At 47.3% G+C, this 26004-nt stretch overlaps 2 protein-coding genes across 3 annotated transcripts; one reads left to right on the top strand and one right to left on the bottom strand.

The window, feature by feature from the left end:
- Positions 1-233: 233 nt before the first annotated feature.
- Oard1 (O-acyl-ADP-ribose deacylase 1) lies at positions 234-6976 on the top strand. Of its 2 annotated transcripts, none has more exons than XM_034521237.2 (6): positions 234-593; positions 1059-1135; positions 1481-1625; positions 3970-4028; positions 4946-5058; positions 6411-6976. In XM_034521237.2, the coding sequence occupies exons 2-6, from the start codon at positions 1097-1099 to the stop codon at positions 6511-6513; spliced, it is 459 nt and encodes a 152-aa protein (XP_034377128.1). In that variant the 5' UTR covers positions 234-593; positions 1059-1096; the 3' UTR covers positions 6514-6976. The 2 variants fall into 2 exon arrangements, with proteins under 2 accessions (XP_034377128.1, XP_034377127.1); XM_034521236.2 differs by having other exon boundaries at positions 235-593; positions 1056-1135.
- A 1974-nt stretch (positions 6977-8950) lies between these two features.
- On the bottom strand, positions 8951-22416 carry Apobec2 (apolipoprotein B mRNA editing enzyme catalytic subunit 2). The gene is made up of 3 exons (XM_034521585.2): positions 22156-22416; positions 12933-13496; positions 8951-9366 (listed from the first exon to the last, which is right to left on the bottom strand). The coding sequence occupies exons 1-2, from the start codon at positions 22284-22286 to the stop codon at positions 12953-12955; spliced, it is 675 nt and encodes a 224-aa protein (XP_034377476.1). The 5' UTR covers positions 22287-22416; the 3' UTR covers positions 8951-9366; positions 12933-12952.
- Positions 22417-26004: the final 3588 nt, after the last annotated feature.

The raw sequence follows: 26004 nt of genomic DNA on the forward strand, positions 1-26004 counted from the left end.
GCGCCTTCGAGACCACGCCCCATAACCCCGGACAACCTGGCCCCGCCCCCTAGCGTGAGCACCGCGCAGGCGTTCCAGTGGCCACACCCACTTCCTGGATTTGACACCGCCTTCTGCCAGAGGACTACGCAGGCGCCTTCCACAAGCTCCGAACTCTTCTTAAAACACCGCCCTGAGTTATCTACTACGCAAGCGCTAACACGCCTCCCCCCCCCCCTTTTTTTTTTTAAACTGTCCACCTATTTCTAAACGTCCACAGGGGCCCACCCCCCTAGGGCCAAATGCGCAAGCGCTCTTCTTCTGAAGTCGGGGTCCGCATCTTGGTACGCATGCCTGAGCGGCGGCCGGAGACTACGGAATTTACCGCCGGAAACTCTGAAGCCCTTCCTACAGAGAGAGGGCACCGCTCCCTAGCTAGAGAGGCTCACTTCCGCCCCGTTAAGGGATGGGGGCGGCCATTTTGAGTGCTTACAGTCAAAAGGCTTTGGCGGGATTTGTCCTGTGCTGGGCTCTTCTGTTGCTTCCCACCTACGAGGGTTTCATCTCGAACCCTTCCCTGCGTGGAGGAGGGCCTGCTGACGGCCGATTCCTTGGTAGGTGAAGGATGACCCTAGCGCCCACTTTTATACGGGATCCCAGGATTGCCCTCCTTAGGGTAGGGGGACAGACCCTTCCTGCACCTCCAAGACAGATGGTGACCTTTCCCTGAGAAGCTGTTCTCTCCACCTGAGTTCGGTTCACTCTGATCGCCGCTCAGTGTGCCTGCCTGCGGCCAAGTCTTTCTTTCCCATTCTAAGCCATATTCTCTGGGAAAATACTGGAGTGTCCTAAACCTGCCCTGCTAGGAGAAGGCTTGAAGTAAGGAGGAGTGTCTTGGGACCGCCTTTGCTTCCGCTCCTGGAAAGCTGTTCTGTGTTGCCTCTTAGAGGCTGAGTGGACTCACATTCAGAGATAATACCTTAAGGAGGTGGGGAAAACTTTAAGTGGGTTGTCGGGGTGATCTGAACAAGCTGTGTTCAGGCTGCCTGAGCGTTTTTGCTTTTTCTTTCCATTAGCAGAAGAAACTCTTAAATTCTGGAAATAGCGACTCAGTATCATGGCCAGCTGCCTTAATGAAGATCCAGAAGGAAGTCGAGTGCGTAACAACTATTAAATTTATCGGTGAAGTGAAATTCAGAATAATTGAGGTCAAAAGCATAAACACTTTTTAACTAAACTAATAATTGGATTCTCACATGTTTGTTTCTCTCTAGCTGATTTACTTAGGAAAGGCTAATACAATCCTAGGCAGATAACAATCATCCCTCACTTTCCTTTTACAGATACTTTAAAATATAGTGGTTAACTCCTTAAGATGGGAAGCTTTGTCTTTAATTCAGAGCGTCAGAGAAGCAGGGCGAGACAGTGGGGCTCTGTTGAAGATCTGAAAGGAGAAAGAGTTTTCTGTTTTTAACCTTTGTTTTTCCTTTGCACATTTTAGATCACTTACGTGAAAGGAGATCTTTTCGCATGCCCCAAAACAGACTCTCTAGCCCAGTGTGTCAGTGAGGATTGTCGAATGGGTGCTGGAATAGCTGTTCTCTTCAAGAAGAGATTTGGAGGGGTGCAGGAACTGTTAAGTCAACGTGAGTTTGGGAGCATCGTAGCATCGTAGCCTGTTTCATGCTGGCTGGAGCCTGGTTTGGTCTTCCATTAGACTCTGCGTACATGTACAGTCAAAGAGATTTCTAGTGACTGCTTTTAACTGGAAAGGATTTTTTTGTTGTTGTTGCTGCTGCTGTAGTTTTTTAACTTCCTCAAGATTGCCCTCTGGTGTGGATCTTTACCACACTCGGAGTTGTCAAAGTTTCCAGTCTCTTCCCCTTTTTGTGTATGAGTTTGCAGTGTGTAGATACATACGTGTAAAGAGGCCAAGGGTGAGACGGCATCTCTTAATAACATAGAGTTTGTCCATTTAGCCCCATTGGGTTAGTCCTGGGCATCCTCCGCTGTGTTTTTCCAGTTTGGGCTGTATAGTGTGTACCTGACACCTAGGTTTTCTGTGGATGCTAGGGATCACACCAAGATTCTCATGTTTGTTCATTATTCACTTCACTAACTCATCTCCCCAAACCCTCAAACAGTTTGTCTTCCCAAATATTTCACTTCTCCCAAACTTTGGTTAACTGAAGGGCTTATCAAGTTCCATATGCTTTGGAGGTCAAGATCCTATACTAAATATTCCGTTCTTTCTTTGAAGCAGAGTCTCATTTTGTAGCCTAGGCTGGCCTGCCTCTTGCTATGTAACATAAGCTTGTCTTGAACTCTAAGCAGTCTTCCTGGCTCAGTGTCCTGAATACTGACATTACAGGCATGAGCCACTACATCAGGCTTTCTCAACTCATTCTTCAAAGTGTGGTTTGGACTAGAAGTGGTAGCAGACACCTTGATTCCAGCAACTGAGATATGGAGGGGATGGATCACAGTGAGTTCAAGACAAGCCTGATCTCCATGAGAAGTTTCAGGCTAGCCAGGGCTATGTACTTAGACCTATGAAGAGTAGTTTGGAAACCACTTTACAGACCCCTCCACCACTTTCTGCCAATGACTTTAAATAAGAACTATGTATTATGGTACATCTAGAGTTTCTCAGATGTACTATAATACATATCTCAGACTAGTTCATCCTATCCCTCTTCAGAACAGCTACTCCTCCAGACTTCTAAGGATATCTACCATTTGTTATGACTCTAGGCTTGGACAAAAGCAGCTTGCTGCTTTTGGTTACAGTTATTTTAAATGATGACATTAAGTTGGATGATGGTGGCGCATACCCTTAATCCCAACACTTAGGAGACAGAGGAAGGTGGATCTCTGTTAGTCCAGCCTGGCTTACAGAGTGAGTTCTAGGCCAGCTGGGGCTGTTACACAGAGAAACCCTATCTTGGGGAAGCAAACAAATAACAACAAAAAGCAAATGATAGTGCTGTTTCTGAGTAGACAATGTAATAACTAAGGGCTTTAAATGTTTCTCATAGCATCGTGTGGTTGCACACACCTCTAATCCTAGCAGTCTTGAGGCAGAGGCAGGCAGGTCTCAAGGTCAGCCTGGTCTACAGAGCAAGTTCTAGGGCAGCCGGGGCTGCATGAAGAAGTAGGGAGTGGGATGCAGAGGGGGAATGTTCCTTATAGTGTTTAATACTGTAGAAAGGTTGTTGTTGGGATAGGGGCATGATTCAGTCTGTAAAGTGCTTGCTGAACAAGCATGAAGGTGGAAGTTTCATCCTCAGATCTCAAGTGTTTGAGTTCATTTTATTTTTGTAAAGCTAGGTACAACGAACCGCCGGTGGCTCGGCCCTTAAGGCTCCCGCCCGCAGAGGGCGCCCCGTCTCTTGGTGCGCCGGTTCGAGTCATCTCGTGGGGAAAAAAAAAAAAAAAAAAAAAAAAAAAGAATAAAAAGAAAGAAAATATTAGATGGGGTGAGGTTGCTGGAAAGATGGCTCCGTGGTTAAAAGCATGTATGGCTTCTGAAGAAGACCCAAATTTGATTCTTAACATCCACATGGGGTGTCACAATTGCTTGTAACTCTGCTTCCAGGAACTCTGATGGTTCTGGCTTCCACAGGCACCTATACTTGTGCACATATGCATACATGAACATAACTTAAAAATAATAAAAGTAATTACTTTTAATAATTAGCTGGAAAGTAGTTGAGGAAGCACTCAATATTGACCTCTTGTCTGTGCCTACCTGTACACACACACACACACACACACACACACACACACACACACAGATCTTGTTGAATAAACTTGTCTGACAACTTTTGAAAGTAGTCCATTTTAAGACAGTTTTAAGACATAAGTGGGCAGATCACAGTGCATTAGAAATTGGGTTAAGTGTGGTCAGGTCTATAACAATTGTTTTATCATAAGGGTGGAAATAGACATTCTTTTTCATTTTTACTATTAAATAACTGTTTTTCTTAGAAAAGAAGTCTGGAGAAGTGGCTGTTCTGAAGAGAGATGGGCGATATATATATTACTTGGTAAGATGGGGCCAAATCTTCATACTGTGTAGATGGACAGGTAGATGGACTTCTCTGTATTGGTCATGATGCTCCATCCTAGACAGCAAAGAATGCCAAACAGTTCCCAGTTTTCTGTCAGCTCAGCTTCAGAGGTGCTGGCTGCTTAGAGCACTGAGGCAGGTGTACCAGGCTGCCCCAGCTCCATAGTGAGACCACTGTGCTGTCCTCTATGGGCCTGGGGTCTAAGAGTGGCAGATCTTGGCAATCGACTGCTATTTCTTAGTCATAGTGAGAGGAAACCCTATCTCGAGAGAGATTTCCCTGAGGCCTTTAATCTCTGTTAAGAGCCACAAAATGCCCTGTCCTCTGCTGCAGGAAATGTGGGATTCTTTATCTTTCACCCCATCTTTGGTCCCAGAAGAGGTAGTTTTGTTTACAGTTGGTGGAGGGTGATTTAGAGCCAGCCCACAACAAGCCTTTTCTGGACAGCAAACACTTGGGAGACACACTAACCTGCCAAGTGGGTCTTCAAAGCCAAGACTGCTTTTCAGTTAGAACTAGCTCTTGCTGCTGCTTCTGTCGGGAACAGAAAGCAGAGGAGCATGATTTCTGACTGAACAGACTGCTCAGGCAGGATGCCGGCTTGGCACGAGCGTGCCCCTTCACCGTGATCTTTAAGCAAGGCAGAGGCTTCAGCTTTCCTGTTCATGGCTTTCCTTGTTACTCAGCAGAGTCTGTTTCTCAGTCACTGATGGATTTTCCTGCGGCTGTAGGGTGTTATCGTCCCTGCTTTAGATGAATTGGGTGAATTAATCTATAAAGCCAGGTTTATTCTTGGAATTTTCAGGATGTAGAGGAAGCTGATCGATTCTTTGTTGACTGCTGTATTGGAAGATGGAGCTAATGAGAACTCGAATCCTTTCTTTTGTGTTCAGATCACAAAGAAACGGGCTTCACACAAGCCAACATATGAGAACCTACAGAAGAGTTTAGAAGCCATGAAGTCCCATTGTTTGAAGAACGGTGTCACGGACCTCTCCATGCCCAGGCAAGGGGATCCCAAAGTGACTGGTGGAGTTTAATCTCTAACTTCCAGGCCAAGCCTAGAGTGTAGATGTAAACAGGTCCCTGCTTTGGGAGCTCCCCACTGAGTGGTTGTGCTGGCGCAGCCTATCTGTATTCTCGCCTGACTTGAGTGAATCAGCTGAGTAACGGAAGGCACTCATCTGCCTCAGCTCCATGGGGAGTGGCCATGGTTGAATTCTTGCCATTGTGTTGAGGCTATGGCCTGTATTCCTAAAGCAGTGGAATCTTGGGATGGAGACTAAGCCGCTGATCTCCTCAATTGAATTTGGTGTTAGGAAAGTTGTCAGTGACCTCTGCCTTTTATGCTGCATGCCTGCTTGTGGTTCCTGTGGGTAGCAGTCAGGATGTCCTCGATGTCCCTTTGAGGACGTATATGACATTGGTCTTCAGTGACCCTTTGCTTCCTCTTGAGGACCTGGTCCATACCCGAGTAGTTTTCAGTCAGGACTAACCAAAGCTCAGGTGACTTTCAGTGTGACCACAACATCCCTTCTTTTTATTTTTTAATGTGCTTTAGTGTTTTGCCTGCATGTATGTCAGTCCAGGGGTGTTGGATCCCTGGAACCGGAGTTACAGATGTTGTGAGCTGACATGTGGATGCTGCAAATTGAACCCCTGGTCCTCTGGAAGAGCAGCCAGAGGCCTCTCTCCAGCCCATCATCCCTTCTTCAATATACTCGAGGCTTATGTATCAGAAACTTTTTTTTTTTTAAGTCACTGTTTGGGAATTTGATTGTCCTGCTGTCGTGTGAAATTGGCAGTTTTAAGCTTCCCCTTTGGCCTTCTGTCTGTTGAGGATCAATACAGTGTCACATTAGAAGGAAAGTGTCAGGTGGTAGAGTTGACCATCTGGTTAGAAAGATCTCACTCTGGGGCCACAGCCAGCAGCATCTCCGGACATTCCATTTTGGCTTCCTTTCTAAGACCCTCCCTCTGCATGCTCCCTAACATTCTAGTATTTTAAGTACATTTTAAACATACGGACATTTTCCCACCCACTCAAGTTAATTTTCATTGAAAGGGTAACTAGGCTAGTGGCCTTGTGTCAAAGAGTGAAATAATTAGAGATAATTGGAAAGCAAAGAGATATGAGGGCCGCCTAAGAGCTATCTTGAGTGACTTCACAACAAGAGTCAACTTGGAGATTCTTCATCATGACTTCCTATAGGTGTGAGCCCGGGTAACTGCTTTGGTTAGAGCCCAAAGGGGAAGCGGGTTCCTAAGTGCTTTCATTATAACCAGTGGAGGCTTGTTTTTTCACACTTCCTCTTAACCAAAAGACCAAGAAATGACGGTGTTTTCTTTTGTTCTCAGGATTGGATGTGGTCTAGATCGTCTGCAGTGGGAAAATGTATCTGCGATTCTCGAAGAGGTGTTTGAGTCCACAGACATCAAAATTACTGTGTACACACTCTGAACACATGAAGATCTTGGATGAGCCCATGGTCTTTTGTGTCATCTGTTAAGCTGTAGGACTAAGCAGCTGTAGGACCTTGTATGGGTAGAGAACAATCTGTGTGAGGGAGTCTGTGTCCCAGGCTAGAGGTGGGTCTCTGTACTCCAAGAGGATAGGTAGGGCACTGCCCCTAAGTACTAGCCAGGAAAACAGGTAGGTAAGCTGTTTTAGGGCCTGCTTTGCTTAGCCACTACTGGATTTGTTTGACTGGCCACTGGGTGGCAGCATTGGTTCTAATTCTCTTTTGAAGAGAAATTGTGGGAAGGGTAAACTTTTGAGATTCTTTGACATCTTTTGTGTTTGTGCACTTGGTTGTTAGTCTGTCATCAAAAATCATCATAGGAAAGGATTATGGTTGTTTTTAGTTACAACGTCACAATGTATCAAGACTGGGACAATAAACTTTTCTTTTGGGTTCACTGAAGTTTGCACATCTGAATGTGTGTATTCTGGATCTTAGGAACAGGTTAAACATTTGACTGAATTTTGAAGAGCCAGGGTTCCCTGGGAAGAGCAATAAGGTAAGAGGTAAATATGGACACGGACTGTGTCCACCTGGTCACAAGGTGGGGTTAGAGTGCTTGTGGGGACTCTTTACTGTCTGCTGCACAGCTGATTTGATTGGATATGCCTGGACTTAATCAGGAGGCCAGCAAAATAACACTAAAGACTCAGAGGCAAGGGCAGGTTCCGGTTTTGTGTTTTCTCCTCCCTAGAAGATTGTGACATGCAGCTAACTGGAATCTCACAAGTACTACAGTAATTATTGGTCCCTCTTCTGAAACTAAGGACGAGCATCATGTCTCTGGTGGGAAAATAAGCCCATGGATTTAGTCAGGGTTCTGTCATTAGAGCTATTGAGGCAACTAGGAGCCCTCCTACCCCACAGTGGTTGTGCTGCAAGTTCGCACGGCCAGACATACTGCAGTCTGTACTCCAGTGTGAACGCTGCTTGGTCAGGAATGGGTGATTCTTCCAGGGTAAAAAGAACAGCTAACTTATAAGGGGCTGAGGCGATACCAGGAGATCACTAGTGACGTGATCTTGGTAAGTGAGACATGTTCTTAGCACATTACAGCCTGCCGGCTCGGGGGTCTGGGGGCGGGGAGGGGGGGTGTAGACAAGTTCTACACTTGTGCTATAGGAGGGGCCCAAAGCTTTCATTAGAACCTTTGTGTCTCTAAAACGAGGGAGAGAAGGTGTAAAGACATGAAGCAGATGGTGAGAGCCAGTGATGGGTAGATCATTGTATTTCACTCTGGAATATCTTTATGTTCCTTCTCTCGCATGGGCTGAATCTGTAGCCTTTCGTGTCAGACTGTTTCTTCACCAACCCACACTTCAGCTCCTAGGGAAACATCTGGACACTTGCTCAGATCAGTAGCTCTCTAGGCTCCTTTGCTTTTAAGGGGATTGTAGTTCATAGTTAATTTTTGTCAGGGAGCCTGATTAGCTGTCAGTGGCATTCTGGACCTTGGTAGGGTTGTGGTTAAGTGTTTTTGGGTCAAATTCCAGCGACTTACCACATATGAAGCCTGAGGAAAGAGAAGCCGGCCTGATTACAGAATGGACACCATCTCCTCAGAAACCCAGTTAGAGTCTGCCTGACATCCAACACCCAGACAACCAGTGTGGTTTCACTTCTGCAGAGAATGCAAACACTTTGAGAAGTGACCCCTGCCACCTCCTGTCATTGTTTCCAAGGGTCTCACAGTGTGTCTGAACATTTAGCTGTTAATTACCCCCTCTTTAGGGAGAAGAAAGTTGCTTATTGCTTGGCCATTGAGATATGGCTATCTCATAAAATTCCATGAGCCTTGTGTTGTCCCACCATATTATCTTGAAAGGAAAGGAAAAGCTCTCCTTTACAAACAATCCAGGAACACATGTTTCTCTTTCTTTCATTGTTCAGTAGTGCTGGGGATGGAATGAGGGCCTTGCATATTCAACCTGCTGGACAGCCCGGAACCCTCTGCTGCCTCACACCTGCCTTATTTGGATCAGTCTCCTAGTTGCCACTGGGTATACCATGCTGCCTAGCCTGCATACCTTCAGGGGTTCTCAGCCTTCATCTTGGGCTAAGAGGGCAGACTGGTGCTTCTACATCCTGCTTTATATGAGTTCTAGGGATCTGAAGCCTGGTTCTCATGCTTACAGCAAGAGCTTTACACACTGAGCCATTGCCATCTCTCCAGCCCTCAGGAAGGAGATATTGTCAGGTCAGGACCATGGCGAGAAGTCAGTCTGGGAGAGCGAGTGCTTCACTGTCAAGACCCAGCTTTATCTTCCTAATGTCATGGCTTGGTTCTTAGCATACAATATCCTTGCACCTAGGTATCTACTCACAGTCCACTGGAATTTCCCAATGTCCCACTTTCTTAAAAGAACAGGCCACAAAAAACACTACTCCTTTTATTGATTTTGCTATTTTGTCTTTTTAAAAAAGCCAGCCCAATTCAAAACACTTTTTAAGATGCATTTTAAAGGTCTGTACCTTGAATCTGAGGATCTTTGTGTCAGGCAGCACCCCTGGAGAGGCAATAAGACCCTCCACCCCCAGGTACCTGCTGCTCACATCACATACAGTTATTTTCTTGTCTTCATTTTTCTTTCTTCCAATAGCCGTATTACAAAAGGCATAGCTGAATGAATGGCGGCCTGGGGTGCGGCCTGAGGTGCCTTCTGAGTTCTCTGAGGGAGGGGCTTGTCCAATGCAATTGGTTGATGTCAGATGTCCAACTCCAAGTAGAATTGGGAAGCCAGGCATGTCCCAGATGCCATCCTCGTCACTGCTCTGAGTGGCGGCCGGCAGACCTTCACGGGAAACAGCATGTTACTGAGAGCCCTGCTAACCGCTGACTGCCAACCCTCTGAGACAACTAAAGCCTCTGTACCTTCCCTAGAAGAGCCTGGTGTCTCTTCCAGGGCCGCCTGTGGTTCCTGGCTGAGGTGGTGTTGGGACTGTCTCCTTCGCCACTTTGGTGTGGTTATTACAGCCCCAGAGGTCTGTTTGCATTCTGTTCTCTTAAGGCAAACATGTAGTACAAACACTGCCGTGGAGATTCCTGTGGCCAAGAACTTAATGCGCAGACTAGACTCGAACTCAGATCTGTTTACCTCTGCTTCCCCTGGGCTAGTATGCTAGTCTTTCTTAAAGCAGAGATAAAAATGAGACATAGACAAATTGTACTTTAAAAGTGCTTGCTTTTTAGTGAACTTTAAGAAGGGCTGTCTGTTCTTTAGGGGCATTTAGACTCTGTCATGGTTTTTTTGGATTACATTTGACCTTCCCTCAGGAACACCCACAGATATGCCAAAGGAAGTGTGCTAATAATGGGTTCAAGAATTCTGGCTGTATCTGTATACCCAAGATGGAGTGCAATTCTTTTTCAAATTACACTTATTTATGTGTATACGGGGTGGCGTGCAGGTCTTAGGTTGAATAACTTTTGGGATCAGTCCTTTCTTTCCACATGTGGGTTCCATAGATAAACTCAGGTCTTCAGGATTGGTGGCCGGCACCTTTATTAGTTGAGCTACTGGCCCAAAATATTCCATTTTAAAATAAGCTGACTTAGACATGCACTTTCCCCTCATACTGGATTATTTACTGAGTATCAGTTTAAACTCCCAAATTTAAAACTTTAATCATTGTTGAAAATCACAATTTTAATGAAAGAAAATCCCTGAAGACTTGCTAGTGGGGTAGCTGGCAGAAGTGGCCTGTAAAAGTCTTCAAAGGGGCTGGAGAGATAGCTCAGTCAGTTAAGGATTGAAGCCCGACACCTGAGTTCTGTTCCCAGAACTTGAATGGTGGAAGCAGAGACCCAACTCTGGTAAGTTGTCCTCTGACCTCCATGTGTGTGCCTTGACGTGTGCCCCTCCCACACACAAATTAAAAAAATATATAATCCCGTTAAAAGCATGGGATTTTTGTAGGGGAGGCTGTTTTGTTTTGTTTTTGAGATACAGTATGTAGCCCAGGCTAGCCTATGAACTCTCCATTCTCTTCAGCTCACCTCTTGGTGCTGGGAGTATGGGTGTAGACTGCCACCATGCTCAAATTATTTTTATTATTGTTATTATCAGACCTAGAAATTGAATCCCATATGCATGTGTCCTGGACAAACATTTCACAACCCCAGACAAATCTTTGGATTTTATAAATATTCTACCACTGAACTACACCTACAACCCAAACTCTTGGGGTTTTTGTTTAGTTTTATTTTTGAGACAAGGTCTCATTAGGTAGCTTGGGTTAGCCTGAAACTTGATAGAATCCAAGATAGCCTCTAACTCGTAATCCTCCTGCCTCTCTGCCTCTCCAGTGCTGGGATTATAGGCACACAGCACTATATCCCTCTCCCTGTTGAAGACTGCGAAAGAACACACCTCAGGGTTAAAATAAAGTCAGCAAGCCGGGCGGTGGTGGCGCACGCCTTTAATCCCAGCACTTGGGAGGCAGAGGCAGGAGGATTTCTGAGTTCGAGGCCAGCCTGGTCTACAAAGTGAGTTCCAGGACAGCCCGGGCTATACAGAGAAACCCTGTCTCGAAAAACCAAAAAAAATAAATAAATAAAGTCAGCAGTCACCATTCTGGTGAGTCCTAATGCTGGCTAGTGGTGCTTACACTAACTAACGTCTTTGAGGAATTTTAAAAGCAAGTTCTGTATTTTCTGGGATCATCCTTGAATCTTTCTTTACTGCTATCATGACCCAGTGTCCTGTGTTACTTTATGGTACGAACCTACCTACAGCAAGTCTCTGCTCTGTCCTTTTGCCAAGGAGACTAGACTGAGAGTGTCCACTTGGACAGGAAGACGCTCAGCCTGAGGCTGGCTGGACACCCTATGTGCATGGCTAATAGCAAACACCTGCCAACATGCAGGTCCGGAACATCAGATTTCCAGAACGTGTCTGTGAAGCTGCATCTTCTCTTAAGGGTATTGGAAGCGAGAAGCATCAAACATAAATTGGATGATCTTCATGGATGCATGCTGTGTCCATGTTTTATGAATACAGGAGTCGTTCCAAAATTAAACTCGGGTAGGAGTGCAGTGAGGAGCCTTAGCTATCACTGGGAGATTTTGATCAGTAACTCTGGCCTTGGAAAAGGGTTCAGTCACAGCAGTTCTGCGGGAGCAAACTAGATCAGACCAAATTCAAAAGATAGTGAAGGATCTTTTACCCTCTTTCCTGAGGATAATTGGCCTGTTTCTGTGAGAGTCTAATTTACCCTCAGCAAGAGGCCAAATTGGCCTTAATTGTGTCCTAATTATTTGCCTAAACAGCTCATCTTTATTTCCAACTCTCCTATCACCTCTTGACATCTGTAGGAGACTACTTCTAAGCTGCTGTTTTAGTTGCAAACACCTCTTAACCCTTCAGACACTCTGGTATAAAGTAGCTCACTACCCTCATCTGAGTTTGACTCTTCACGAGTTAGTTCTCCTGGCGATTCCCAATGAGGACGCCCTAGCCGGAAGCATCCACATAACAATCACTGAGCCACTCAAAGAACAGCCCTCTGAAAGCAGGAGAGCAGATCTGGTTCAAACTGAAAGTAGAATACAAGGCTGGAGGATGGCTCAGAGCTTAAGAGTGCTGGTTTCTCTTCCCAATGACCTGGGTTTGATTCTCAGCACCACGTGCCTCACAACTGCCTGTAACTCCAGTTCCAGGGGGGATCTAATGCCCTCCTCTGGCCTCCTTGGGTACAAAGCATGCACATGGCACACAAGCATACATTCAAGCAAAACACCTACAATATAATTTTAAAAATGAAAAAAAAAAAGACAAAAAGAAATTCCCCCTCAAGAATGAAAACCCTGTATCACAGAAGAACAGAGGTGGTGATTTTAGAACTAGGAATCTAGAAAGCACCCAACAGTAAGGGTCTTGGAGTCTCTGGAGTTCAGGTGGTCTTAAGCCACCATGTGGGTGCTAGGAATCAACCTGAGTCCTCTGCAAGAATAACCAGTGTCCTTACCACTAAGCACCTCTCCAGCCCTTACTTTATATCTGTGTACATCTGTGTGTGGATATGAGCATTCCAGTGTCCGGAATCCAGAAGTGTTAGGTCCCCTGGAGCTAGAGTCACAGGCAGTTGTAAGCAAACTCAGTGTGGGTGCTGGGAACCAAACTTTAGAGCTGCCAGTGCGTTTAATGGCCAAACCATCTCTTCAACCCCAAGACTTGGCTTTAGATAGAGGGATTCAGAGGAAAGGGGAAATGAAACAATGTTCTAGAATGTTCTAAAACCAATCCATACAGAGGAATGCAGCCCGTGAGGATTGCATTTCTTCCTACCTGACCTCAAACTTTTCTACTGAAGTGAACAGTTAATACAGAGACAGTGCCAGGACGCCAGGAAAACTCACGGAAGGCTGAGCTCTGTCGCCTACTTCAGGATGTCTGCCAACTTCTCCTCATAGTATAGGAAGTTCTCCTGAATGTCCTCCCACGGCTCAAAGGCCTTGGATTCACCCTCTTCTTGCTCCACAAAATTCTGCCAGATGTACTCGAAGTCCTGGGGTTTCATGATGCGAAGTTTGCAGCCGGCCTCCTTCAGCTTTTTCAGAGCAGCCTGGACCTCTGGCTCCTCCCACATGAAGAGCCGGCTCACCTGGATGAGCAGACGCAGGTTCTTGGTCTTGCTGAGGGTTTTGAGAATTCGGTCAGCGCAGGCTGCACAAGGGCTGGAGGACACATACCAGGTGACATTATACTTCAGGGCCGGGTCGAAAGCTGGCAGGATGGTGTTAAAGAAAGCCTCCTCAGCATGGGCACCGGCATGTTCATCCTCCAGGTAGCCCTGCGTTGCCTGCACTTGGCCTCCCTTGCTCTGTGCTTCGACCACATAGCAGAGAAAGGTCTTATTCCTCCCAGAACTGTATTCCACATTCCGGAACTGAAACTTAAAGAAGTTGACCGGCAGCCGTACCCTGTAGGCCAAGGGGACAAGGCAGGGAAGAAGGGAATGGTGAGTCTTTGTTTCTAGGACCTAGAGCAGGCAGATCTCCAAGACCCATTCATTCTGACTGAAAATGAGCTGTGTCTATACTAACACAGAGCAGATCCCAAAGGTCATGAGGGCTTGCCACTCTTCTAGAGGACTCGAGTTTGTTCCCATGTTCAGCAACTCACAACTACCTGTAACTCTAGTTCCAAGAGCTCTGACACACTCTTCTGGCTTCCAAGGTCACCTGTACACACTCAGTGACATATACACATCAGTATAAAAATATCCACCCTTTGAAAACAATATGGTCTTTTTATGTAGTCCTGGCTGTCCTAGAATGAACTATATAGACAAGGTTGGCCTCGAACTCACAGACCTGCCTGCATTTTCCTCCAAGTGCTGGGAGTAAAGGCGTGAGCCACCTGAGCCACTGTGCTTGGTGCAAATGTAAATTTCTTACACAGAGTTTACTGGGAGGGACAGAGATAATGTGCATTTGAGTTTGTATTCTGATTACTCAACTGGGAAGTAGCTCGGCTACTTTTTGACCTAGTTTCCCTCCTCTCCTCATTTCTCTCTCTCTCTCTCTCTCTCTCTCTCTCTCTCTCTCTCTCTCTCTCGGTTTTTCGAGACAGGGTTTCTCTGTGTAGCCCTGGCTGTCCTGGAACTCACTCTGTAGACCAGGCTGGCCTCGAACTCAGAAATCCACCTGCCTCTGCCTCCCAAGTGCTGGGATTAAAGGCGTGCGCCACCACCGCCCGGCCCTCATTTCTTTCTCTCAACAGGGTCCAGTTAGCCCAACCAGCCTGGGACTCCAGCTTGTCTTGTCTCTGCCTCCCAAGTTCTGGGATGGCAGGCACGTGCCACCCCCACCCCATCAGCACACTCCACAGTGAGGCAGTAGGTTGTGAAATTTCTCTTGATGGAGCAAGACAAAGATTTCACAGAGCATCCCATGCCTTCCTTTCTCATTTGAAGCTCACATAGATCGCATCTTGGTTATGGAATAGCCTATATCGTGGAATCCGACTCTCTCTCAGTTGAAAGGGGGTTTACATGATCAGGAGCTAAGAATTACCTGTAAGATGACTCTACCCAAGGGTATACCACAGGGTGATTAAGCTTGAGTCATTTCAGTCTTGAAAGACTTGTCCCTTGGCCTCCATGTGACTGTCTTCTAGTGGCTAGAATCTAGTTAGACTACTGAGATGTAAATAAGTAGCCAAGAACTCTAGAACATTTCAGGAGTGGTCAGGAGAGGAACCTCTGCAGTGTGACGGTTAGTTTTTCAAGCTGACCAGATTTAGAATCACTGGAGATGCATCTCTGGGCATGTCAGTGAGGGTGTTTCCGGGGGGATTTACCTAAGAAGGGAAGAACTATCTTGAGTTTTAGGGATCATGGCATGGGCTCAGGTCTCAAGCTGACAGAAAGGGAAAAGAAGAGAAAGTGAACTGAGCGCCAGCATCCCCTGCTTCCTGCTTCCTGCTTCCTGCTTCCAGCTTCCAGGCTGTGGAAGCCATGTGACCAGCCACCTCACTTCTGCCTTCCCAGCTCCGACGAGTTATATCTCCTCAGACTGTGAGCCTAAAGAAACTGCTCTTCCATTGCATTTGGTTACAGAGATGAGGACAGGCTTCCGACAAATGTATGGAGGCTCTTCAAAGTTGCATCTTGGTTCATGAGGCCATACAAAATGTCTTCCAGTTCCTGAAAAAAAGTGAGCTGCAGGGGACCTCCAGGGAAGATCATAGTGGTGACACCGGGCTGATGCAGTATGGGTGGGCATAGCCTGAGGTTGATCTAAAGAGCCCACTAGATGTCTTAGAACAGTGGATTTGGTAAGTTGAAGATTTAAGGGGAGAGTTACAGCAGGCAATAAATGGAGCAGGAGAAGCCAGGCATTTTAAAGAACAGCCTGCCGTTAATAAAAGGAGAGGAGGCATCAGAGTTGATGATCGTGTCCTTTTAAAATTGTATTTACTTGTTTATTTATGGGGAGGAGGCACCTGTGCCACGTCACGTGTGTGGAAATCAGAGGACAACTTGTGAGAGAGGTTGAGGCTGGAGGATGGAGCTTGGGTAATGAGGACTGACAGCCAGCACCTTTACCTGCTGAGACAGCTTTGTAGCTCTCAAAATTGTTCTTACTTTCCTCATTTGTGAGTGTTTTCCTAAGATTTAGACCTGAACAGGTTTGGGGGCCAATGAAGATGAGATTTGTTTTCAAAGTCAGGAGTGGAAAGCTGTTGAATTAACGAATAAATCCCGGGGACAGTGTCGCTGCCTGTCTCAATGGTCTATGCTCTCAAATGAAAGACACACATATACACTGTTTGTATTTTAATATGCCCTATGCAGCACAGCAGCTGGGCCTAGCCTCCATGCTGCTAGAATCTACTTCCTGTCGATAATTCCGAGTTACCACTCACTAGCTTGTATGTTCCGTCTTGACTGCTCCAGACCCATTTGTGCAGCCCTCTGAGCCCTGCTTTCTTGGCCCAGCAAGCTCTCCTTGCTTTAGCTGCTGGCATCTTTATTTACCAGTCAGAACCAACTGAGGGCAGGTTCCCAGAAAGTAGCGCAGACCCTCTTGTGCAAACAGTTTTGGGGAAACATAATTAGCATTCATCGTTCATAATACAAGTAGCAACAGAAAGGAGAGGTGCCCGCCAGAGGGGCTGCTTTTCTTGCTATAACTAGTCCACTAGGCTGGGGTGTGGCCCCTGAGAGTGCTTGCCTAGCATGTAAGATCCCTAGTGCTGCAGAATAAAGCTGTCGTCTCCGCAACTGCTGCCGAACACGGCCCGGGACACCACTATCTCACTCAGTGCCTGCCTTTGCTTCTCTCTCCCCAGGAAGGTCAGCAGACTTCAGGGCTGCAGGGAGCACTCTCCCAGACCTTGGCTGCTTAAGGAGAAATAGCCGATTGTTAGAGATCCCCCATCTGGGGATTTTTTTTTTTTTTCCCCTTGCCAAATGTTCTCCACTCATGTTCCCACATCTCCTGCTGTCAAGGTAAAGTTTCCACTATGAAGATGGAGCTGTCTGAGGACCCAGCCCCAGGATTCCTTCAGGGCTATATTTAGCTCTCTGAGCCCTTCCATTCCTGGCTGAAAGAGTTTATTATTTACTTCACATTGCAATCACCTGATGTCTTTCCTCTTTTGAACTGGAAGAATATTTCCAGTTACTTAGTTTCACTCACTCACAAGGCCACCCTCCAGCTTTGTCTGTTCCCCCTCACTTCCTGAAAGAGATTTCTTTTCCCAGGGACACAGGGCAAGCATGGCTCCAGCTCTGTCTACTGTAGCCTCACTAAAAGCAAGAATTTGGCTCAGCCAACAGTAGCAAGCTAGCTCAATGGATGAGAACTCAGTACCGCTTGAAGTTCCTCCCTCATAAACTCTGACATTTGCCCCCTCTTCTTCTTCCCCGAGCATGAAGAGAGGACCCAGAAACCCTAAACCCATGGGAGAGGAAGAAAGGTCACCTCACTATAAATATCCATTCCTGACCCAGTCCTGCCAGCAGCCCAGGGCCTGCCCTGCCTCGCGCAGGGCCTCTGCTCTAGCTGCTTAAGGGAGGGCCTGCGGCCTACACGTTCCTCTGGCTTGGCTGGAGCCCGAGCTTGCTTGGCTCCTCACTAAGGCTTTCTGGTGAGAAGGAGCATAAAGGTCAAAGGAGGTTCTCGGGGCCTCCCATGGACTACCTCAACCAGGAAAAGGCTGGCAGAGGTCTGACATCAGTGCAGGGAGCTAGGTAACATGGGAGCTCAGGCAACTGGGGAAACACCAGAGAGGCCAAGACTACTTAGCCCCTTAGGGAAGAAAGGAAGCAGAGGCATCTAGTTTCTCCGCTTAAACCTTTTTTCCTCATAACACAGTGTGGCTGAGCACCACTCTCCGGTAGATTTCCCTGCTAAAGAAGCAGTGGGCATTTGTCTCTCTGTAACTGTGTACGTGTGCGCATGTGTATGGGGGGGGGGGTAGGCTAGAGTGACACTTGGCCGGAAGTCTTGTTTCTTTGTATTTAGTTACTTGTCCAGGTGTAGACCTGGGGTGTGGCTCCAGTTCTCTCTTTTAAGCACCACTTACACTGGGCATTAAATAGAACAAACAGGGAAACCTAGAACCTAACATCTAGAGAAAAAAAAAACAGTCAGCTGAATGAGTGGGACCTAATGTGGGCATATGTACTATGTATTTCCTCTAAGCTTTACAACATCAGTGTTTCCTGAGCTCAAATCCACAGTGAGAGGGAACGGCACAGGAGTCGCTGGAATCTAGCTGGTCAGAGATGAGCTTCTCTGCTACAAAACTAACCCTGGAGTGGAAAGTCCGCTCAGGACTGAAGATCAGATACTGACATGTTTGCCATGTTTAAGGTTACCCTCACCAGACCTGTGTGTGACACCTGTGTTAGAGGGAGAGCTTCTGCTCTCAGTAACCACCTTCCTCAGACTCGCTCACTATGGGATGCCGCTCAGGGAGAGGAGTGCAGAGCAAAGCGGAAGGTTCTAGAACTAAGGAGAAGATGCTAGATTGGCAGGGCTGCGTGAAGTTTTCTGCCCAGGGCAAGCAGGAAGTCTGTGCCTTCTCTGTGGGAGACACTCTTTCCACACTGTTTACCTCCCTGAAGGCTGAGGTGGCAGCGGGTGGGCTATTTCCTGGTTCTGGTAGTTCACTCCCCAGCATGCTCCAGAGACCAGGGTGGGAAAATGTGGCATTAGGAATAGGGGCGGGTGTTATAGCCGATGCCTTTAACTCAGCACTTGGGGAGTGGGGGTTGGGGCAGAGACGGGTGGGTCTCTGTGAATTGGAAGGCAGCCTGGTCTAAGTAATTAGTTCCGGGACAGCCAGAGCTACACAGTGAGACCCTGTCTCAAGAAACCTAAAGCTCAGTGGTTAAAGTGCTCACTGTGCAAGAGTCAGGGCCCAACTCTGAATCCTCAGACCCTAAGCAAAGAGTCAGATGTGGTAGAACCTTGTCTATAATCCAGGCACTCCTACGGGAATGTGGGAAGCAGAAACAGAAGACTCCCTGGCAGCTCATGGGCCAGCGAGCAGACACAGTAGAAAAAGCAAGAGGCCCTGCCTCAAACAGGTGAAGGTGGGGATAGACCCTTAAGGGGGTTCTCCTCTGACCTCCACACATATGTCCATCATGGTGTCCATGCTCCTGCACTCACTCAAATGTGTGTAGACAAATGCACGCGCACAAACACACAACTGGTGTTGATGGTTCACTGCATAGACATACATGTGAGCAAAACATATATTTGCATACAGTAAAATAAGTCAGTATAGAAGAGTGAGATGTGGTTAAAAGAAAACTCATTCTGCCATTTATCCTCAGTCTATGGTAACCCCTGTGACAGCAGGCCACGCTCTCTGCAGAAACATACACGATGCCACGCACGCTTAAAAGGATGGTGCTGGGTAGGGCCAGGGTCCCTCATGGCAGAGATGGAAAGATGGGGACCATGTCCTCGAGCATCCCTGTGCTCGCTGCTAGGGCATGCCTGGGAAATCCTGTCTGTGCTGAGAACTACAAGTCTCTCCATATTCTGCTCTTCTCTGCGTATGCATCCTTCTCTCAGGTTTGCTTCCTGTCACTGTGGTGTGCAGAGAGCCTAACACATGGACGTGCTCACTCATTAGATCCATTCATCTGCCCCACAAATATTGACAGAGTACCAACTGAGAGCTAGAGATAAAGTGATGAACCAGAGTCCTTGCACTCATGTAAGAGCTATTCTAATGGAGGCAAGCAGTAAGCGTGCAACTCATCGGTGGCAAATGTTTGTGAACATAAAAGCCCACTTTATGGTTTGTTTTGGGGTAGTGCTGTGCTTTGTAGTCATAAGATCCTGGGCTTTCTTGCCTTATGACTCTGGCTAACCTTGAGCAAAGTCCCTGTCCCTCTGAGGTTTACTTCTATATGCAAATGACAGTAGACACTCAATAAGTTGCAGCTAGTATTGGTGGATGATGTCTTCTCTAAGCCTCAAGTTGTGTCTTTCAAAGAACCATCCCCAGTTTAACCAAACTACAGAAAGAAAAACTTCTGGAACTGAGAGAAACATACCTAGCTCTTTGAGGGTAAGGAAAATATTCCCTAAGTTGTAACATGATTTTTTATATCACCATCACCACCACCACCACTACCACATCATCATCATGTGTATACATGCTTGTTGCACATACTGTGTGGTGTGGACACCAGTCTATGCATGTCATGCCACATGTTTGGAGGCCAGAGGACAATTTTGGGGAGTCAGTTTTCCCCTTTCACCTTTGTGAGGGTTCTGCAGGGCTTGCAGGACAAGCTCCTTGACCTGCTGAGCCATTTTGCAAGCCCAACATTTGTTGATTTCTCTCATGTAAACCCTGCACTGTGAAATCTTCAAGGTATCAGTGGAAATCCCTGGATACAGGCCAGGGAAGAGGTGGGCAGAGTCTCCTCTCCAGATGGGAGGATCTGCCTTCAGAAACCCTTTCCAGAATCTTCCACCACCTTTCTTTGTTCTTGTGCTCAGGGCTGCTTTCTGTCTGTCTGTCTGTCTGTCTGTCTGTCCATCTGAAGTACCCCATGTCAACAGAACCACAACAGACAATCTAAGGAGCATTTTAGGCCTGTTCCCTGTGGAGTCTAGACTAGAAAAGAAGGCTTTGCTGGCCCTTTGGAAAGGAGGAAAAGGCGAGCCGTCTTTGCTGGCCCTGCAAAGGCCCAGCCACACCTCTGGACTATTTTAAGTATCTGTTTATCCAGAGAGGCCCAAGAGACAGATCACCACAGCTGCTGTCTGTGTCCAGGAAACACGCAGAGCTCCACCTCCATCCAGAAGTGCTCTCAGAGATCTCAGGAGGGTGCCCCTCTGCGCCCCCTTCTCTAAGCCTTGAGTCATAGAAAACCTCTAACTCTCATTACCATGGGAGACTTGTGGGCTAGGAGTCCCAAGAACTACCGTGGTCTTAGGTGTATTGTTTAGCTTCCCTGAGTTGGCTTCTCTCTCTCTCTCTCTCTCTCTTTCTCTTTCTCTCTCTCTCTCTCTTTCTCTCTCTCTCTCTCTCATTGCCTGAGAGTAATAAGCATATTCTCTTGACTACGTGTTATGAATCCTTAGACAAATGTTGTTACTTCAGAGAACCTTCAGGCTCCACTGCTCTGGGACCCCAGTTTGTATTCAATTCAAAAATCAGTCTAATTATATTGTTGACCCACCTTGCCATGTACCTGGGATATCAAAAGCTGCATAAGAGTGGAAGGTATGTATGTAACCCAGGACAGCATGGTCCGGGACGCTCGGGTGTCAGTAAAAAGATCCTCTGCCATAGGCAAGCCACTGGAATGGAGGACCCTGCTGGCCTATTCGCCCTAGGCTTTCCCTGTGTCTATATTAGTCTGTGCCCAGCTGTTCCCTTAATCCTAGGATGAGAGCAAGATTATCTGGGTGAACAAGAGTGAATGGAAGTTCAATGGCTACTCACATCTCAGAAACCAAGCAACATTTCCCCCTGGGCTCTCTTAGAAGTTGGAAAATATTTGAGCAGGAAGGGACATTAAGAATCAAGTCGGGTAGCTTTCTCATGTTAGAAGTAGGAAATCGGAGGCCAGGCCTGGGGCAATACAGGTCAAGCATAAAACAGCAAGTCCAAACTACTCCCCAGGGCTGCTCTCTCCCTTCTCGCCTTTGTTCCTCCTGAGACTTGGTGCCCCCACTCGCCCTTTGCACATTGCTGGAGACTGCTATGAAGGGAGCCACAGTTCAGGGAGGACACTTGCCCTCCCAGCCCCTTCTTACTCTGCCTTGGATTTAGCAGCATCTTCCACTCTAGGAATAGAGATCAGGAGGAAGGCTACTTGAGTTCATTTCTGAGAATGGCACAATCTCAACAAGGGGGGACCCTGCAGACTGATTTGAACCCTTTGCTATAGGCTGTGTGTACACATAGCTTGTCTGTATAAGCTCCCAGCATCTGCAGTCTCGGAGATGACTGTCTTGCTGGGGCCATCTTTAAATATGCCATTCTCACTGAACTTGTTGGGATTGGACTATATGCATGGGCAGGTGATGCCCAATACGGGACAAGTCCAGGTTGCCACCAGGGCTCCTCTCTCTCCACAGCATACATACCACCACTCTTCCAGAAACTTCTCTCAGTAGGGCACCCATCCTGCCTTTGCACATTGTCAGAGACTGCCGTGAAGAAAATGTCATATAGTTTCATTCTGTGGGTTCCGTTCCCAGGGCACTCCTCTTACATCCTTCTGATTATGGGGTCCAGGTCATCACCTCAGAAAAGAGTAGCTGGATCTGGTGATATGTGCTTTTAATCCCAGCAATGAAGAGGCAGAGGCAGGAGGATGATCTCTGTGAGTTCAAGGCCTGCCTGGCCTACAGAGTGAGATCCAGGCCAGCCAGGGCTACATAGTAATACACTGATTCAAATTAATTAATTAATTAATAAAAATAAAATAAAGACAGGCTTTTGCCACCAGATTGCCACCTGCTAGCATGCTAGACACAGAGCTCACGGCTGACCTCGGCCTCCACCATTCCTGTCCTAACCTTCCACAGCCTGCTCAGACCCCACACTCTCCCAGGCAGGAGACCCCAGCCCCCACACAAGGCTTACCCAGTGACAATCTCGAAGGGCGGCAGATCGATCAGCTCCTTCAGCTTCTCAGGGTCTTCTAGGTTCTCCAAATCATCTCCATTCTGAGAGGCTGGGGCTGCGGCCTCAGCGGCCTCTTCTTTCTGAGCCATGGAGGAACTGTGACCGAGAAGTGGAGAGGTTGCCAAGCCAGCCAAGGGCCTGGCGGCAGAGTCCCAAGCAGCTGTCAGCAGCTAAGCCTGGCTGGGGATGACAGAAAGAGGACCAGGTTTGGTGCTCCCCACAACTCAGCTGCAGGTTTTATAAGCAGGGCCTCCCGCCCCGCCCCTGGAGTTGTCTCACTCATCTTTTTTTAATTGAATGACTGACGGGTGACAGGGTGGGGGAATGGAAACTCTGGCCATGTATATTCCCCTATTTATCAGCAGGCAGACAGGAAGCTGGCAGGTGGGGAGGGCTGGGCCACGTCTTCCCCATCTCTCTCATTTACCCCGACTCAACTGAGTTTTAGGGGAAAAGGCCTCTCAGTGGTTTAAATAGCTAAGGCCTGTGATGAAGGAGGGACTTGTAGAGACCCCAGCCATTCCTGAACTCGGGTTCAGGAAAAGAGGGTCTTTGTGGGGCATGAGACAGAAATCAGTGATTTGAGAGGAGAATGCCCGTTGCTACTCTGCATGTTGAATGCTTGTCTGTCGTGAGCCCAGGTGGGTGGGTCTGCTTTTGCGCATGCGCATGAGCATGTGCCCGCCTGTTAGTGCAGTGGTCAGAAGCCCAGATCAGGTGTCTTCCTCTATCAATCTCCACCATTTCTTTGAGGCAGAATATCTCCCTAAACCTAATACCTCACGGTCTGAGTTAGACTAGAAGGCAGTAAAGCCCCAGCCTCCCTCAGGCCTCTGCCCTGCTCAGAGCCCGGGTTCACAGGCGTTTCAAAGCCGCACAGCTTTTTTTCTGTCGGTGCTGGGATCTAAGCTCCGGTTTTCAAGGTTGAGGATCAAGTTTAACTCTCTCTCCAGCTTCTGACCACCATGAGTATAGCTGTAGTAATGTCATATTTACTGAGTTTCAGAGTTCCTAAGTGGGCAATGAGTTTAGTGGTTTACCTGTAGAAAACTATATTAGACTCTCCATAGCCCCGGGAGGCAACGTGCTGTTGTCACAGTTAAACACAGGGACTCTGAGGCTCAAAAGGGTCTCATTGCTTGAGATCATTTGACCTTAGGTGGCATTGGTAGGCTTAAAGTTTGGTGCAAGAGGCAAACTTACAGCCTTCATCCCCTCCACCAGTCCTGTGCCTGTCTGACAAATGCAGGCTGAGCAGATGGTCCGCTGGGATCTGAGGTGCAGAACAGACCAAAGGAAGAAGCAAAGGGAAGCCCTGCTCTTGTGGAGCTTGCAGGCTTCAGCCGCCATGTCAGCTAAGTCAGATAATGCCATATGTTCTGGGAAGTGCTGTGGAGAAAAGGCAAGGAAGGATCTGAAAAAGACAAAGGCTGAGATTACGTTTTTAAAAGATGCTTACTTTTTCTTTGTTTTTGAGAAAGAGTCTCTCTTGTTGCCCAGGCTGTCCTGGAACACCAGGCTAGCCTTGAACCCACAAAGATCCATCTGCCTCTGCCTCCCCAGTGCTGGGATTAAAGGCGTGTGCCACTAGACCTGGCCCTTATTTTTTCATTTTTAGTTATCTGTGTGTAAGTCTCTGAGTGCTATATATGCAGGTGCCTGCAGAGGCCAGAAGAGGGCGTCAGACACCTTGGAGGTGGACTAGAACGTTGTGAGCTGCCCCGTGTGGATACTGGGTTCTGGTCATCTGCAAGAGCAATATGTGCTCTTAACCACTGAGCCGTCTCTTCAGGCCCAAGATTACACTTTAATAGGGAAGGACTTTGGAAAGAAACGGAACAGCCTGAAGGAGACAAAGGAAACATTCATCTGACTATCTAAAAGGAAAGTATTCTCAGCAGATGTGGAGGGGGTGGAGGAAGAGGTGGAAAGGTGTGTGCAGGAGAATTCTTAGGGGTGGGGACAGAGGCCCTGAGATTTCCACTGTGCTACAGGAAGCAGCAGAGACAGCTGAGTGGAGAGTCTTAGGACGGGAAGCCAGAAGGAGAACAGGCTATGGACATGTTGGGACATATATCCCACTTCTGGTTTTGCAGGGTCAGTGTAGTGAGGCAGAGTGTAATCTCAGCATTTGGGAGGAGGCAGGAAAAACCAGGAGTTCAAGGCCAGCACTGACTATGTGCTGAGGATGAGGCCAGTCTGCGCTCTAAGAGATCCTTCTACAAGCTATAACATATATAGTCTGCTCTGCTCTGCTCTGCTCTGCTCTGCTCTGCTCTGCTCTGCTCTGCTCTGCTCTGCTCTGCTCTGCTCTGCTCTGCTCTGCTCTGCTCTACTGGAGGACCCATTAGAAGACCAAGCCAGATCGAGGAGTTGAGCTAGGATGACATTGTAGGACAGCTGGGCAGTGTGTAGCTCATGTGATGAGGACTTCCCATACCCCCTTCTACGTTTCTATACTTGGGGTGGTACGAATACTGTAGAATTCTCAGGGAAATGTAAAAGTGGCCAAGACCACCTGCTGGTTGAAATGAGGACTCTAAAAATCTTGGTTGCAGGTAGATAGGCTTGGTACGTAACTTGGTACAGTGCTTGCTTAGCATGCCAAAGCCTTGAGTTTGATTCCCAGTAATGAAATAAGCCAGAGATAAATTCCGAACTGGGGAGGTAGAGGCAGGAGGACCAGAAGTTCAAGGTCATCTTTGGCTATGTAACAAGTTTAAAGCTAGCCTGACCTACATGAAGCGCTGTCTTTAAAAAGAAAAGGGGTATTCTAGGGAAGTGGTCTGGAGTCAGGCTAGGCAAGAGGAGTCAGAATGGGCTGGGTGTGGGGCTCCCTTTTCCGGAGTTCTGAGCAGCACAGTGTAGCATTAGTGTGGTTCTGAGCCTTTACAGTGCCCAGGATGGTCATGTTGCTGCCTCCCTGCTGCCCCATCAGAATTACTACAAAGGTTGCTTTTGTTACCTGAGAATTTTCTAGACGGACAACAAATTATATGTTTTTCCTGCTCATTAAATCGATTACAGATAGTATTCATGTCTGGAGATTACAATATAAATCTCAGGAGACTCAAACACAGGTTGGAGGAAATAGCGCCCATGAACACAAAGCAATGTCAGTAACAGCTGTAAACAGCAAGGAGCGATGTCCTGACACAAGCATGCAGCATTCGGATGCAAAGTGTTTGCTTCATTCTTTGGTTTAATCAACATTTACTGAGGTCGCCTGTGAGCCAGGTGCCATAGTGAATATCAAGAATGCAGGGGTGAATATGCAGGACCTGCATCTTTATAACATCTGGGGGCAATAATCCGACACTCAAGCATGCTCCATCCCATTCAGTCTCACGCATGTGAATTATTGGGCTCCCTTTGCAAGTTAAGGGGCTGGATGCTTGGAAAGGAGCATTGATTTGTGTAAGGCCAGCATGGGTTTGTGTTCAGGGCTTCCGAGTCTAGCTAGCTCTATGCTCATTTCTCCAGCTGCATCCAGATACTCCTTACTTGGCATCTCTAAAATGTTGTAAATATGAGGCTGGGGGATGGCTTAGTGGTTGAAGGGATGGCCACGAAACGACTAGAGTTTGGATACCCATAACACACGAACATGCCACGTATATGTCTTGGCTCACCTGTAATTCCAGCCTCATAAGGCAGAGAGACAGAATCTCCAGAAAGATCTGACTAGCAAGACTAGACGTATCTTGAGCTCTGTTTGATTGAGAGGCCCTGCCTCAGTATAATAAGATGAGAGAGTGATGGATCAGCCCTGGGCCTTCCACATGCAATGCACGTGAGCATGCACGC

Source organism: Arvicanthis niloticus, chromosome 17 (assembly GCF_011762505.2).
Source record: "Arvicanthis niloticus isolate mArvNil1 chromosome 17, mArvNil1.pat.X, whole genome shotgun sequence".
In the NCBI taxonomy this organism is placed as follows: domain Eukaryota; kingdom Metazoa; phylum Chordata; class Mammalia; order Rodentia; family Muridae; genus Arvicanthis; species Arvicanthis niloticus.

What these genes read in the sequence shown, in the direction of transcription:
- Apobec2 (XM_034521585.2), bottom strand. Translation starts at nt 22,286, where the DNA reads ATGGCTCAGAAAGAAGAGGCCGCTGAGGCCGCAGCCCCAGCCTCTCAG. An exon ending in CCCTTCGAGATTGTCACTGG is followed by an intron (nt 13,497 to 22,155) that starts GTAAGCCTTGTG and finishes CTTGGCCTACAG; the next exon opens with GGTACGGCTGCCGGTCAACT.
- Oard1 (XM_034521237.2), top strand. Translation starts at nt 1,097, where the DNA reads ATGGCCAGCTGCCTTAATGAAGATCCAGAAGGAAGTCGA. An exon ending in GCAGGAACTGTTAAGTCAAC is followed by an intron (nt 1,626 to 3,969) that starts GTGAGTTTGGGA and finishes TGTTTTTCTTAG; the next exon opens with AAAAGAAGTCTGGAGAAGTG. An exon ending in GGCGATATATATATTACTTG is followed by an intron (nt 4,029 to 4,945) that starts GTAAGATGGGGC and finishes TTTTGTGTTCAG; the next exon opens with ATCACAAAGAAACGGGCTTC.